The sequence below is a fragment of the Perna viridis genome, chromosome 12 (assembly GCF_037379345.1).
Source record: "Perna viridis isolate PV_CMFRI_1.1 ecotype Kerala chromosome 12, ASM3737934v1, whole genome shotgun sequence".
Taxonomy (NCBI): Eukaryota; Metazoa; Mollusca; class Bivalvia; order Mytilida; family Mytilidae; genus Perna; species Perna viridis.
In genome coordinates this window covers 6,711,879-6,728,377 of record NC_142456.1, presented here as the reverse complement: position 1 = coordinate 6,728,377, position 16,499 = coordinate 6,711,879, and the positions used below count along the sequence as shown (strand labels likewise).

Sequence of the window (16,499 nt, the reverse complement as noted above, 5' to 3'; positions counted from 1 at the left end):
AAACTGATATAATTAAGTAGCTGTCTTTGTAAGAATCATGCAAAATCTGAAAAATGTGATACACCCTTAAAAAGGCTACATATTTTTTTTATTTTTGTACTTAAGTTGTTTTATGGGTCTGTTCTATGAAATGTGTAATTATTCATTCAAATCTGCCAGCTCTTAGGAGAAAATCAACGTTGAAAATTCAATAGATTCTATTGTATTTGAGAATCATTTACAGAGTTATCTCCCTTAATTTTGAAATCTACAGTGCATTCTATACAATTTTTATCTCCTAAGAGCACAGGTTATATGAAAAACCCCATGTTAATTTCTGTTTACTATGACATTTCAAACAAAATATCAAAAATAAAAATATGTAGACTTTTTACCCATGAATCACATTTTGCATGATCCTTAGCTGGAGTGCTACTTAAATCTTAAATATTCTTCATGTTTATGAAAAAAAACAGCCCATGTGTTACATGAAATGGCAACCTATTTAATTTGGAGCAAAATCCTACTGTGATGTCAGATAAAAAAGTTGAAAACAAATCTATGATGTTGGAAATAAAACTGTGTATGTTCATAATGTTGGTCATATATTTCTCACTGTTTTTTTACGATGGCTGTGGTCTAAAGATCTTTGATGTATGTAATATTAGAACTAAAACTAACATCTGCACTTAAGCACTATTTGCCACAGATTCTATATTAAAGGTCAAATAGATCTGGAATAGAACAATAAAAGTGTGTACATAAGACACAGATGCACTGCAACCCATAAAATTTAAAGAAGCACAACACACAAGACTATGTACTACAGAGTCGAAAGTCCATAAAGTAAAGTTGTACAATTAAACATCAAATTTGAAATCTGTCCAATGAAAATGTACTAAACCCTAAAAAAGCAACTAAGAAAACAAGCAGAGTGTAAATGTGAAACATAGTAGTAAGTATTACACATTGTAGAATCTTTCTGAAACAACGTTCCTAATTGATCCAATCAGGGTTGACAAAGATTTGTGTCATGAATAATTAAAATCCTAAAAAGCAACTTAACTTAAATGTACAGTTAACATGAAGATGATGAAGTCTAGTCACAGGTCTTACACACACAATGAAACCCATCATACTGAAGCTGCATACCAAAATTAAAATTCAAATTATAAGGAATGTTTCCAATTCATCAATATGAAATAATCTGGTTTGTGGCAGACTACACTTACAAACTGCTTATTGTAAACTGGCCCACAAAGGTTATTGAGTATAACCTGTACAAGAATAAGAGACATTCCTAACAATTTAATTTCTAATGGAAGACAGTCTAAATTCAATAAGAATTGATTCATAAACAAAATATTATTTTGTTTGATATTATTTGAATCACGTAGTGCAGACCAACTGGTGTTAATCATGTCATTATAGTACCAAGCCAGGTTATACAAAATAACTTGGTTTGCTCTAAGTTAACCAACCAATCAGAGAGTTTGTTACAAAATCAAATTAAATTATATATAAAATAGATTTTGTAGGTCCTTGCTAGTAATAATACAACAATGCTGAATCTTCTATATACCAATAAAAACCTCTGGACTAAAACATTTGCTTGAATGACTTCATCCTTACTTTTCAAGTGTGCCCTCCAGAGTTTTAGGTTCCCTGTCCCTTTCTGTCAATTTTCCCACAATAGATGTTTATGCTTGCATGTGCCTTCAAGTTAACCTCTAGAGTGCCCTTTTTGACCCAATTAACCCTGCTATTTTCAGAGGCTGCAGGGACCACTATGTTTTCATTTTCTAAGACATTACTTACAGTGTGACGATGTCAGCATTTGCATTTTCAACTGCTATGGCTAATGGGTCCTGAAATATTAAGAAATTTTCAAATTAACATCAAATATAACAAGTACAAACATGTGGTACTTAGGATGGCAGAAGGTATAGTTTGCTTTTCATATAAAAGAATAAGGAATTTCCATCTAGAAATTTTTCATAAGCTGCATAGGTGTTAAGTTTCCTGCCTCACGATATTTCATAAAAAAAATCCTCCACTAACATACCCATGTCAGCCACAATAAGAAATTTCTCTCTTCTTATTTGAATTTTTGGCTTAAAATCATATTAATCACTTCAGTTCTTATAAAAACAAAAGAATTTCGAACCTGTGATAAAGACCATTAATTTACTATCATTGTAATAAAGGGAAACACTGCCTGTCATCTTTCAGGGGAAGGGGTGTCACAAGAAACTGCCACAGTGAAATTGAAATTAAATTAAAAAAAGTTCGGTTGCTGAACATAAAATATGTCCCAGCAAATCTTCTGCTTTGAGAACAAAATTTAACTTTAACTTTTTTAAGGCTAATACCTATGCAGCAGTGTTAATCACCAAACATAATCTTTCAGTGTTGTAGTGAATTGAACAGTTGGAACACACACACACACTCAGCAAAATTGGCATATTGCTGAAATCTTGGAGATCTAAAAGGTTTTTTTTTTCAAGTCATATCTTGTCCAATTAATGAACAAATTGGGCAGATACTACAAGAATAAGATTTTCATGTTATAAGATTCTCATGTTGTAGGAAAAGGTTCATAGAAAACAGTGCTACAAACTCCTGACAGGCTTAAACTTACTTTGCCATCAATATCTGGTGCATGTAGATTGGCTCCTCTCTTCAGAAACTGACATACTTGCCTGAAATTGTATATATAGAGTTTACTGATGTAAAATTCAGAGAAACGTAATTGTTGTATCACAAAGGTGTCATTAATTCAAAACACTCTTTAATCCATCGTTCTAAAGGATTTCCTTCATATGAATCAACAGTATGGACAGTTGTTGACTCTACTGTAGTTTGAAAATTTCTTATTTTGGACAACCATGATTTTGTATCTGACAAAGCATTGATTTCTCTTGACAGTGTGAATATGAGAATATGATACTGAAGTGTTAATTCGAAAAAAAAATAAAAATAAATAAAAAAATGTTTAAAAGTAAAAAATAAACTATGTGGCCTGGGTGTGAACATCTCAGAATTTGATTTAATCACCAATGCTGATTTTCACACACAAGGTTCTATACTACCATGCATAGTAGAGTAACATAACTGTTTTAGTTACTTTTTACCCTTATCTTGTATTTCTTTGCATAGTAGTTAGTTACATCTGAACTTAAAGAAGTTAATATTTTTTTTCTTCCCTGGGTTTCCATGCAGCAGTGTTCTGATCTAGTTACCCTTAACCTGATTATGTACATGCATAATGCAAATGAAGCTTTTCTTGTTACTGTTACTCTCATGTGGCAGTCTTTGGTTTTTATCATGTGTTTTTTTTGCATGAAATTAATGCAGGAGAGCTCACAAATTTTTTACCATCACCCTGTAATACATTTTTTAACTTCATCCTTTATTGCAGTGAAAAGTGTTCATGTAGTTTTTTTTGTACTTTTTGCCCTATCCAGTTTCGCTATGAATAGTGTTCATATAGCTATTTTTTTAAAAACTTTTTTCCTTTATCCTGCATTACAATAGACCATGTACATGTAGCAATTTTTGTTACCCTTACCAAGTTTTCCCATGTAAAATTCATGTAGTGATTTTTGTAAGTTTTTCCCTTACCCAGTATTTCCATGCATAGTAGCATGATGTAGTGGTGTCCTTAATTTTTTATCCTGTCTGTCTAGCTTGGCACCATTCAGCATCAAAAACTCACAGGCAGCCAATGATCCCTGTGGAAAAAAAAGACAAGAGATTTCTGTAATATTAAAGGTAGTTAATAAGCAATCTGTCAAATAAAGGACTTGTCAATGTGCCATGGTGTATCAAGCAATAAGCTCCACATTGTGTCTGACTTACCAGATAAGCTGCAAGTCCTTTCAATAATTACAACAATTTTTGAAATAGATTTTACCCACGATGTGTTCCATGCCAATTGATGCAAGATTTTGATGTATATTTTGTTGAGAAAATTGAAATAAATGTCCACATAAAAAATTCTTTGCACATTTCTAGCTATATGTGTAATTGTTTCCTGGTCATTTTTAAAGCTTAGATTTGTGTGTTCCTTTTTTAACTTCTTCTTAATCACCAAGAACAAAGTAACATTTACAGTAAAAGAAGAAATTTTCGTGGGGGGGGTTATTTTCGTAAATTCCCGCTGAAAATAAATCTGTAAAAACGAACTCTCATGTGAATAAATTGGTTTTCAATGTTGAAATTATGGGAGGTGACTGAAGACATGGACTGATGCGAATATTTCCAAAACATGAAATGTTGATCTTCTAAAACACGAAAAATATTCCATCACGAAATTTTCCATGTTTACAATAAATAAACAAAACATGACCAAACAACAAAATAACAAAAATAAAAGCACCCTGTATTAAATTATATAAAGATGGAGCTAAACAAAAGCAAGCAATTTCTAGAAGAAACATGCATGACCTTCCAGACAAAAATTTAGCCACAATTTGTGAAAACTAAAAAATAGGACGAAAAAATCATTCACAGTTAAAGTCTGCAAAAAAAAAAAAAAAAAAAAAACATCTAACAGCCAAAAAAATAAAAAAACAAAAAAGAGGAAACTTATAAGCAGTCTCACTCCTTTTGTTTTTAGTAATAAATGCTATGAAAAACTATGCAACAACTTCATTTCCATGTTTAAGCAGCCAATTTGGTTTGGTAAAGCTTGGGTTAGTAAAGGATGCAGAAAATAATTTCAGGCCAAGCATTACTTTCAAATGTTTCTTTTTAGCATAATTTTCAAACCCAACAAACATTATCCAATTTTAATGACCAACAGTATATTGACTATCTAAAACAAAAAAAAAAAAATAAGATTTACTTGGCCTAAAGGACGTTCACTATCAGAAGCTGTGTAGTTTTCAAACAGGTTTACAAATGTTTTTCCTAAGGACACTAAGATAGGCCTTAGATGTACAGTTGCAAATCTATATGAGTTTATGATCTTTGGTATAAACAGCCACTGACAGATAGGACAAAGTTGTTCAATATTTAATAGTAACCACATCTTTTAAAATATGCTAAAAATCAACATTGTGAATTGGATTTTTTCATTTAACTTTTTCTTTTTAAGAAAGGGTTTTTTTTTAACATCCTTGACTATCCTTCTGGGTCTTGCAAGGACAGCCACTTATTTCAGAATACAGACACTCATGTCAAATTGCCAGACAGCATGATCAGTACATACCTCCTGTTTTTCAAGTGAGGATATAACAATCACCTGTGCCTTCTAAGGCAAAGGGTAGGATTATCTACATATTTGTTAATACAAAAAACATTACAACAATTTTGAAGAAGTTTGAAAGATTTCTAGCATTTAAAAAAGACGAGGTTTTGAACAACTGAGTTAAGGGTTAAAGAAGGGCTAATACAGATTATTACCTTGTCAGCTCCCTGTTAGAGGCAAGATTATGTAATATATCAATAATAATCAATGCATGTTATCTTATTTCTTGACGAAAGTAGATGGAGGGTACAATCTGCATGGTATGCAGGGGCAGACCTAGAAGTTCAAAAAAGGGGGTATGGTTAAAGTGATTTTCTCTGCAATTAACCAAAATATTAGAGAATCCCATTGCAATGTCAAGTTAATGGTTTTAATTTTACTGCTCAAAAGTCCATCGCACAAAAGGTTGTATTTAAAGTATGTTATCTAATTAATCAGTGGATATCACAAATTCAAAACTTAAAAGATTTTTCACAATACATGTACATATAATTACATGTCTCCTCTACTCATGTCACAAAGCCCTTGTATCAGTACAAAACCAACCAGAGAAAATGATACCCCATGTATAAGAATATCCCATTATATATATATATAAATACAATACAAATGCATGTGTACAATCATCTTAAAACAACCCAGTTGTTTATGTTAAAGAGTCTACAGTGTATCAACCCCTTGTATAGAGTACAAATCAATTATTTCATGTTCAGATTCATGCCCAGTAGTTAGTAAGATTGAGGAAGCTCTGTTAGTTAATCCCCCAGAATGTATTAGTAAATGAGAAATGGGGTGCTTATATTTCATAATATTGATGAATATTTAAGTAATTATGACAATGTTTTTGAATCCTATATTAAAGAAATAAATATTACAAGAAAACACTTCAAATTCAAAAAAAATATATCAATCCTATATGTAAATGTCAAAGGTTAAAGATGTATAAGATAACACATTTTCAATATGACCTTAAACAAACCATGTGAAATGTTAATATTCAGAACATAACCTACCGTCTCCACAGCCTTCATTAATGGGGTCCTCCCTTCCTCATCCTCGTTGACCCAGTTAGGGTTAGCCCCATTAGCCAATGCCTCTAACATAACCGTAAGATTTCTAGCCTGAGCTGCTTTAAATAATAACATGTTTGGGTCGAGCTTAGACATGTCTTCCCAAGATGTTGTCGACTGAGTATCATCCCCTTCCTCCATGCCTGCATCAGATTCATCATCAGAGGTCTCTAAGTCTAAAGCTACAATGAGAAATATTCTTTTTCTGTACGATGGTTATTTCAAAACAGTTTTATGAAGTCAATAAAGGACATTTTCAAAATATTGCTTTTCAGGCTTTAAGCAAATTCAACTACCAAATCTATCACAAGTGACCTTTTAATATAATATATCATATTGGTCAAAACTTATTGAGTCAAATTGAGAATCTTGAGTGAATGTACAAGTAAATATGTGTTGTATATTTATCTGATGACATTGATCACAAAAGAATGGATCTTAAACATTTAGAAATAAAGTACTTTACAGACAGCAGTAGATACCCTCGCAGAGGTCAAACCCTGAACAGATGGGACAAATATAGACACCGAATTCAAACTTGATACAGCTCTGAATTTGATTGTTGTTAAATATTTGACATGAAATATATAAATCAAACAAAAACTCTTAATTCAACAATTAAGTGTTCATGAAAATTGCATGAAATATTTTGAATTTATTGTGCAATTATGGGAAATCCCCTGTTTTTATCAATAAAGACCAAAAACTTGAAAACAGAAAATCAGAAATTCATAATAATTGAAGAGGGAGCTATCATAAATAGTATTAAACTATTTCCCAAAGTTTCATGAAAATGGATGAAACCATTACTAAGTTATCTAGTCTGAAGTTTCCTTGGTATTGCTGCAAGGGATTTTGAGTTATAGCACATTAAATAAATTTTTTTCTAACAAATAGTCATACAACTCAAAAATGGAAAGTCAGAAATCTATAAAATCAAAAGGGAGTTTATATCAATTCACCAAAGTCTCATTAAAATTGGTGGCAGCATTTTGAAGAAATTACGTGAAGTGAAAATGACAGATGGACTGACACAGGTATACCATAATATTTCTTCAATCTAAATAGGATAATTAATGGGAAAGAGTGAATAACCAAAATATTATCACAAGTGCGGAAGAAAACCTAGATTTAAAGACTGTGCAGAACTCTTATGCCTTCTTGGCATGATCAATCATATTTTGGTTATTCACAATAACTGATTACCCTATTTATTATATATATTTCCTCCCTTATTCTTCCTATTTTCAACATAAATTTTAAATTTATCTGATATCCCCTCATTTGTTCTATACAGTGGGATATCCCCTCACTTCTTCTATACAGTGAAATATCCCCTCACTTCTTCTGTACATTGGGATATACCCTCACTTGTTCTATACAGTGGAATATACCCTGACTTGTTCTATACAGTGGGATATCCCCTGACTTGTTCTATACAGTGGGATATCCCCTCACTTGTTCTAAACAGTGGGATATCCCCTCACTTGTTCTATACAGTGTGATATCCCCTCACTTGTTCTATACAGTGTGATATACCCTAACTTGTTCTAAACAGTGGGATATCCCCTCACTTGTTCTATACATTGGGATATCCCCTCACTTGTTATATAGTGGGATATCCCATAACTTGTTCTATGCAGTGGGTTATCCCCTTCCTTGTTCTATATAGTGAAATATGGCCAAGTCCCATAACACTGGAAGTTGATGTCCAGCAGTAACAAAAATTGCTATCAATGTTTGCTTCATCCATATATTCATCCAATAAAAATCAGGGTTATTACAGTGATGGACTGATGGACAAGGAGATTTCTCATAAGTTACACACTCTGTATCAGACAGCAAGACAGTTATTGCCTACATGGCCCTTAAATGGTAGAAATCCTATTTACAATGAATTTATAATGAAGAAAATATACTTACAATGTGTAAGATCAGGAAGTTCTGGAAGTTCTAGGTCAGTACCGAACACAATGACATCAGCAGCACCAGCACCAATTCCACTATCACTATCATTCAGGTTGTTACTATTGGTAACAGACAGGACTGCTGTAAGTAGAAAATTGGGAACTATGTCATCTGTATGCATGAATTAAGTATTTCTAAACAAATCTTATTGCTGCTCAAAATTTAAAAAACATTGAATTTCATCAAAATTGTTGATTTTTTCTTTTTCATGTACCCATACTACTGATTGAACCATCAGGTTCTGATCTTAAAATGAAGTGAAATGATGTTTTGATGCTTTTAAATAGATTTTAAGTACTTGTATCTGAATTTGCTTCCTTGATTTGATTTTCCCAACACTTTAAACCCTTAAGTTATAATGATTGTAAAAATAAGGATAAGAAAAGTGTAAAAAACCTGGTAACAGGAACCTTCATTATCTGGAAATTTTAATTAACATGAATAATCTTTTATGAAAATAGTTGTTTTTCTACAGGAAGAATCAGTATAAATATTGACAGGACACTTCCAGCAATTGGAATTAGTAGAATGAAATAAGATATTATTTCTTAAAATGTATTTCTTTATAAGGAGACATGCTATGTAGGACTAAATAGTGAGTACCGGTATTTTTACTAGTTCATCTATACAGTCAAATATATAGTGCATTTTAAAACCACCAAGAGAACTATCTGCCACTTGTCTCCACTTTCTATTTATTTAGAAGTTTAATATTGTTGGTATTCAGAGGGTGTCAATGTAAAAACCAGGTAGTGGGTGGTGCATGACAAATTTTATTTTCAAAAACTTTTTATTTATCTCATATCCAAAATGCATTCTTTCTTCAAGATCAATGATGGTGTTTGATTAACTGCAATGATTAAAGAGAAATGAATTTTAAAGAAAGCTTTGAAATTCATCAAAAAAGGGGAGAAAACTCTTTAATTTGGTTGCTTTATTAGAGAAATTTAAAATAGTTTTCTGAGCCATCCATTGTTAATTTAAAGCAAACTTTATACATTTTGACATACATATAGTTTATACATTAGGTTGAAACAAAAATTCAGTGGGATAAAATTTCTCTGGTGCCACCCATGTCATAGGATCTGCATGAGCCTCTTAAAGGTTTGTGGTAAAATTACCTCTACTCAAGACAAGTTTTTTTTTCAGTTGTTTACATTAGTGAGTGAATGTCCCTTTTCAAAAGCACAAAAATGATTTAGAGGCAATATTGACCCTTGAGATTGTTAAATAGTGGCAAAAAAGTACAATATCTCTTGCAAGTAAAATATATATCAAATGCGTAAAAAAAAACATGTCAGTGAATCTGTGGTTTCTTCAATGCAATTAACTTTAGACAGAAATATAGTGAATGACAAAGTAGTCATTATTGTAAAATATAAGCAGACAGGCAGTCAGCAGTCTTTCTTTAACAATAATGACCTAATTTTCATTACCTCCAATATACAAATGTGATTTTGTATGAAATCCTAACCATTATGTGGTACATAGAAAACTCTATAGTACTGAAGACAAAGTGTATCTCACCTATGTGCACTTAAAGACTACCAATAAACTGGTGCTAAGTCCTTTCAAAACATATACAGTGCATTCTTTAATATATATTTGTCCTGAAATCTCTAGCAGCTACAAGTACCTCTGAAATATCAGTTTACCTAAAACCCCTCCAAAAAACTATACGATAAAAAAGTAATCACCAAAAAATTGTGTCCTTTCTGTATTATTAACGATCAAAGAAAGTTTATTAGGATGAAGTTTGAATGTTATATAGGACAAGATGGTATGGTATTAGTAGGTGTCAATGGAAACAGATGCTCATCTTATCCTTGCTAGGAGTATGATAGGGGTATTAGTGTTTTAAAATGAGTTAATGGAAACCTACTCTTTGAGGCATGCATTCTAGACAAGGTATTATGACCTGAGTATGTTCACTACGTATTCAAGAAATTGTCCCCCATTTTCATTGAAAAAAAACCTCATTTGCCTTCAAAGAGTCATTTTTTTATTAATGTTAAGGAACGCTGTCATCATTCGATCTTGCCGATATCTGGTAAGTGCTTAGCCAAGAAGCATCAACTACTAGCAGAAAGGCTTGTCCAATATCTGGTAAGTGCTTAGCCAAGAAGCAGCGACTACTAGCAGAAAGGCTTGTCCAATATCTGGTAAGTGCTTAGCCAAGAAGCAGCGACTACTAGCAGAAAGGCATGTGTATGACTCAATTCTGAGATCAAAACTATAAGCTTCCATACTACAAATAAATCACCAAGACAGACATCCTAAACTATGTACTTCTTCCTTTAAAATTGCTTAGTACAGCCTATTCAGAAGGAAATTAAACTGAATCAAATGATACTGAAGTTCTCAGCTGGTACACAAAAACAAGGGAACCAAGGTTATAGCGGTAATCAAAAGAATGTAATCCAGGGGCAAAGACCCGACATGGAAAACAGACATACACAACAAAGAACACAAAGTAACAAAAGCAAATGAGCAACTCGGATTCCACTAAAAACTGGGAGCATAGACCAGGTAGGGTAAATGTCCTCTGCTTTTCCAGAAACACCCACCGAGTTGCTCATAAAAAAGTCAAGTCCGGGGTAGACAAATGAGGCAAGGAAAGTAGACAACAGTTTCTCTGTCTTATGTTAATTACTTCCTTTATAAGTATTAAAAAAGGTATCAACTAGAGTTACTCAGAATATTGATGTTAGGCCCTGTCCCATGTGTTAGTCTTCCCCTTACTTCTAATATTTTCTTCTATGAGTAAACCTAGCCAATGCACTGAAAAACCCTTAGCCAATGACAAACCTTCAAAAGTGGTTCAAAACTCCACTGTGTTAAAGTACTTTTGGGGATTAAAGTTAAGATATGTTTCAAGTAGAAATAATTAAAAACTGCAATAAAATATATTGGAAATTGTCAAACTAAAACACATACATTTATTTAGTTTTCCCATCCTTGTAATAATATCAAGCTTCCTGTACAGTGGTAAAAGATGCATTTCCACAAGTTCTTCAAAATTCAAAGTATTGTTAACAAGACTGAAAGGATTGTAAAAATAAAAAATAATATACATTTTTAACAAATTATCTCCCCTTGACAAAAATATCTGTTCTTTATGCATAAAGTATTAGGTCTTACTTATTAGAACAGAATTCCTCATACTGCTGTTTGTAGTATAGCAGTATGGGGAGTGGGTGGAATTGAGGATATATATTTACATGTGAAAGGTATTAAATGACAGTGTATTAAAGTAACATGAATGTACATACTGACATCTTGTGATCATACTATATTCTTTATTGAACTTTTGTTCAAACCTATTACATATATTTTAATTAAAAAATCAAAGGATCTTTAGACCACTGTAATGCCTTTGTGGCAAAGTAAGATGTATATTAAATTTTAACCTTAATATTAAAGTTATTCATGGAGTTTTGCACCAGTGGCAGGAATGTCTAAGACAACTATTTTGAAAATGTTTCTGTCCGAAAATTTGAAGTGATATTTAAATATTAACACTGTTACTGAAATTTTATTTTTACATAGCCTAATCACTGAATTTTTATCTAAAATTCCATGGATAAAAAGAATATTTTTAGCAATTTAGGGAACCAAAATATTTTTTTTTTTTAATGAAATCTTAAAAACATGAAATGAAAAAGTTATGATGATTTGAAGTTGATGCCCCATGCCACTTTTTCACTTATTTGCCAACAAATCACAAATAACTGATGACATTTTTCTGAACAGACAATGTTAATATTAGTACAGAATACATGTAACAGTATTCAACCACGAACAACACTACCCCTATCACACTCAAAGCAAGATCTAAGAAAGCATCTGATTGGATTAATAAGATGTACTACTGCCTATGATTGGCTGAAGGGAGTCATGTGACTTACCTTTTTCTGGGATTTGTTTCCCTGTAAGTTATAACTAGTGTTTAATTTCTACATTTGTGTCATATAATTCTGAGTATATTTTGAGAAAAAAGTTAATATTTAACTGAGTTGTTGATTTAACAAATGTATAAATTATATCAACTCACAAAAACTAAAATTCTAGTTTTTGCTACCAATATTCTTCAACAAATGTAATTTTGTTTTAAAAGAAGAGAAAAATTTATATGCTGCCACATTATTGTGACTTGTGCTTTACGGCAAATCAAAGTTAATTTCTTCATTCTCAAGCATTTCTTTTTTTTACAAAAATGATTGAAGGAGAGGAACATTTTGTTTTTTTACTTTTTTTTACAAAAAAAGAGTGATTTTCAGAAAAATGATGATAAAGCTACTTATATATGTTTTTTTTTTTATTTTATGATAAAAGACAGCTGAAAAACAGAAAAAAACGTATTTTGCTTCTCATTATTAAATATTTTCTTTTGACAGTCTAAATTTCTGAAGTTTCAATTTTCTTTCCAATCTAATGTACAATGTACTTTTCAAAAACCTAAATAACAACCAACCGTACAGTTAACTCAGTCAATATTAACTTTATTTTCATGAAATATAAGCAATGTTGAGAAAACCTATAATCTGCCATTCCCTAAAAGCCTGCTATAAATATATTTCAGCTATAACTCAACATTAAAGCATCCAGCCACTTATAAACAGTTTTTGAAAGATTATATGCCAATAAAACAATAAATACATTTCCTGAATAATAATTTCACAGCAAATGCAGACTACCTAGCTAAAAATACTCCATTTTATTTCTCATTAAATCAAAATCACTTTTTAATGCACAGTGTTTATTTGTTGTTTGACATAAAAATAGATCTAATTTTTTTGTTTTGCCTTAAAAAATATTTCAATAATTATTTGATTAAAAAAATCACAAATTTCTCAACATTTGCTTTTAACCACCCCCCCCCCCCCCCAAAAAAAAAAAAAAAAAGTTAAACAATAATTAAAAAAAGTTTAGAAAAAATTAATGTCAAAAATTAATTTAGATCTGAAATGATTCCAGTGTTTAAACATGAATGTGCAAAATGAAAAAGTAAAATTCAAAGGAAGAAAATCAAAACATACTAATTAAAAAATCTAACTAATCAATGAATATGCATAATTTTAGATGATAAAATTAGGCATGAAAACCAAACTAAACTTGACTACAATTAAATCAGAGATGATATTAGAGTTGTAAATTACCCTGACCAATTCAAATTCATCTATTCTTTATTGAAATTTATTTTTTGTGGTCAATAAATCATAGGGTTTTATTTGATGTCTGAATTTTTTCCATCTTTACATCTTACTGAACTAAATGCAGCAATAATTAAATTTCAAATATTGTTGAGTGGCTATGAAGTACAAGAAATAAACCAAAAATACTTCAAGAAAATATTTTGGTCATGCTAAAAATAGTTTCAAAAGTGGTCAAATCTGCGAAGTCATTCAAATCACAAAAAAAAAAATCAAGCATGAATTTCCATATTGGTCAGTTTACCTAATTTACCCATAACATTATAGTTACAACAGTTCTTAATTACCTTCCATAATCCCACTGGTGACATCTAATTCAGTATCTGATTGGTCAGCTGCATTTTTGCTTGGTGATCGTCGTGACTTTTTTTTCACACTCCAACCTTTAATTTTTTTACCAGCTGATGTTTTTGGACCTGGTAACTTCCCAACAAAAGCTTTTTGTACATATTTAGCTTTGATCCAGGCTTCTCTTACAGATCTACAATGTATTACAAGACATGCATACTGTAAATGTAAAAAAAAATCAAGAATTTTGCAATGGACTGATAAGCAAGAAAAATATTATTTGCCAAACTAATTTTTAACACCATGAAATGGTGAAATTTAATTTGTTACATAACTTATTCATATCTTACTAGGCTGAAAATCATAGACAAATAATAAGCCATTCTGTCTGGTAGTGATAAGAAATATAAACAGGAGCATGAGAAACAAAGTATGAACTTGTCATGGCCTAAACATAGCTTCTCTAAGCCATTTTGTCTGGTAGTGGTAAGAGATATAATCAGGAGAATGAGAAACAAAGTATGAACTTCTCATGGCCTAACCATAGCTTCTCTAAGCCATTTTGTCTGGTAGTGGTAAGGGATATAAACAGGAGAATGAGAAACAAAGTATGAACATGTCATGGCCTAACCATAGCTTCTCTAAGCCATTTTGTCTGGGAGTGGTAAGAGATGTAATTAGGAGAATGAGAAACAAAGTATGAACATGTCATGGCCTAACCACAGCTTCTCTAAGCCATTTTGTCTGGGAGTGGTAAGAGATGTAATTAGGAGAATGAGAAACAAAGTATGAACATGTCATGGCCTAACCACAGCTTCTCTAAGCCATTTTGTCTGGTAGTGGTAAGGGATACAATTAGGAGAATGAGAAACAAAGTATGAACATGTCATGGCCTAACCACAGCTCCTCTAAGCCATTTTGTCTGGTAGTGGTAAGGGATATAAACAGGAGAATGAGAAACAAAGTATGAACATGTCATGGCCTAACCATAGCTTCTCTAAGCCATTTTGTCTGGTAGTGGTAAGGGATATAAACAAGAGCATGAGAAACAAAGTATGAACAACATGGCCTAACCATGGTTTCTCAAATTTTTACTTCCCAACTACAAACCTTGAACAATCTGCAGTTGCCCTGGTTGCTATAGTTTCATCAACATTCTTCTCATATATTCTATTAATAATATCATTGCCCAACTCAGCCATGACCTTCAACTGTTCAGGTTCCCAGGCATCCAAGGTTATGGACCGAACTTTAGATAAATGAACACCAAAGCTCCTGTCAATATAATGTTGACACATTTACTACATCAGCAGGAGAAGAACATTATTATCTTTACAAATATATGTACATGTACATTGGCACAAATGGCAGTGGATAAATTCCTGTAACATGAGATCAAATCAAATCAAGATAATGCAGAAATACTTATATGCATAACAAGGTACCACAATTTCGTCATAACCAGTTTGTAATATTAAGTTTAATTAATATAATATCTTTACTTAGTTTTTTTAATATCAAATCTCAAAGAAATGTAACAAGACATTAAGACCCTATCTACATTAAGAGTAAGTGTTGGTAAGAATCAGGCCAAATGGGAAAAATCAGAAACCTGCATGTCAAAACCCAACTGATCTCACAATGTAATATCACTCAAGGATACTTTCTCTATTTGAAAAGACCATTATTTGATCTCTGTATCACTGGCTATGCTCAGAAATTGTTCAAAAGCATGTTAGAAAAATGAGGTTTTTGACAGTTATCTGCCCTTAAAATGTTCATTCTCAGTGCTATTCAATGAAATTGTAACTCAAAAGCCCAGCATGATATGGCAAATCTTGTCTGTTTTCCTTGATTCTGATGGTGCAAACAGTTAAATAATACCACATTTTACCCACTGCTTGATTCTTACAGGGACTGATACTTAAGTGTGCAAGGCACAGAAATGTGATACCAAAGATTAAGGTATCAAGTCTGTCAGATGAAATACACATGAAAAGTTACAGAGGGTGTCTGAGATTTTAGGGTCTCTGAGATTTTATAAATAAGAATTATCTGATTGTCCTTTGATTTTTTTATCTCAATTTTAAAATGAATTTTGTGATAAAAAAGGAACTTAGATCATCCTGCCACAAAATACAGTATAAGTTGTCTAAACTGAACCACTTTTGTACTTTAAAATTGGTTTGTTTTAGACAGGTGTTCGGTTTACCAAGGTTTAAAATACATTGATTTAAAGGGACTTCGGCAGGTTTCCACATTATTCAGGGTTTGGTTTAGACAGGTTTCAATTTACTTAATATTGTAATGTCACAAGTTTTATTTCATCTGTAGGCATAACTTGGATATTATACAGACCTAAAAGTATGGAAAGATAAGAAAGGTAAGAAAATCAAACGTCATGCACTTAACACAGATTCCCAAAAACAAAAGTCTGGATGCCTTCACCCATTATACAAATAAGTTAAGCTATACCTGTGAATACCGGAACATTCTATACATAGTGCGATGCCCAGGTTAAGGCTGGCCCATCTTGGATCATGTGACCCACAATCACAACACTGACTGTTACCAGGTACAGCTAGAAGACTTTGTAACCTCCTGGAAATAAATGTGAATTGTAGATGTGCAAGTCTTAAATTTAAAAAATAAATTCAATAAGAGAATGCTATTAACTAGTTCAGAGGGTTTGATAACTTACATTTAATATTTTCTAAGTATATCCGT

General features: G+C 31.9%; 1 protein-coding gene across 5 annotated transcripts in view; it reads right to left on the bottom strand.

Moving 5' to 3' along the window:
• The window catches only part of LOC148601004 (arf-GAP with coiled-coil, ANK repeat and PH domain-containing protein 2-like), a 79,370-nt gene that overhangs the window by 6,266 nt on the left and 56,605 nt on the right, over nucleotides 1-16,499 (bottom strand). For 2 of the 5 annotated variants that reach the window (XM_088555435.1, XM_088555438.1), the window contains 10 exons: nucleotides 16,248-16,373; nucleotides 14,883-15,047; nucleotides 13,772-13,965; nucleotides 12,180-12,200; nucleotides 8,227-8,352; nucleotides 6,247-6,485; nucleotides 5,389-5,400; nucleotides 3,604-3,713; nucleotides 2,621-2,681; nucleotides 1,798-1,847 (listed from right to left, as the gene is read on the bottom strand). In XM_088555435.1, coding sequence (XP_088411561.1) covers nucleotides 1,798-1,847; nucleotides 2,621-2,681; nucleotides 3,604-3,713; nucleotides 5,389-5,400; nucleotides 6,247-6,485; nucleotides 8,227-8,352; nucleotides 12,180-12,200; nucleotides 13,772-13,965; nucleotides 14,883-15,047; nucleotides 16,248-16,373 — 1,104 coding nt within the window. The remainder of the gene's footprint in view (nucleotides 1-1,797; nucleotides 1,848-2,620; nucleotides 2,682-3,603; nucleotides 3,714-5,388; nucleotides 5,401-6,246; nucleotides 6,486-8,226; nucleotides 8,353-12,179; nucleotides 12,201-13,771; nucleotides 13,966-14,882; nucleotides 15,048-16,247; nucleotides 16,374-16,499) is intronic. The other 3 variants (XM_088555436.1, XM_088555440.1, XM_088555439.1) reach the window with 2 other exon arrangements.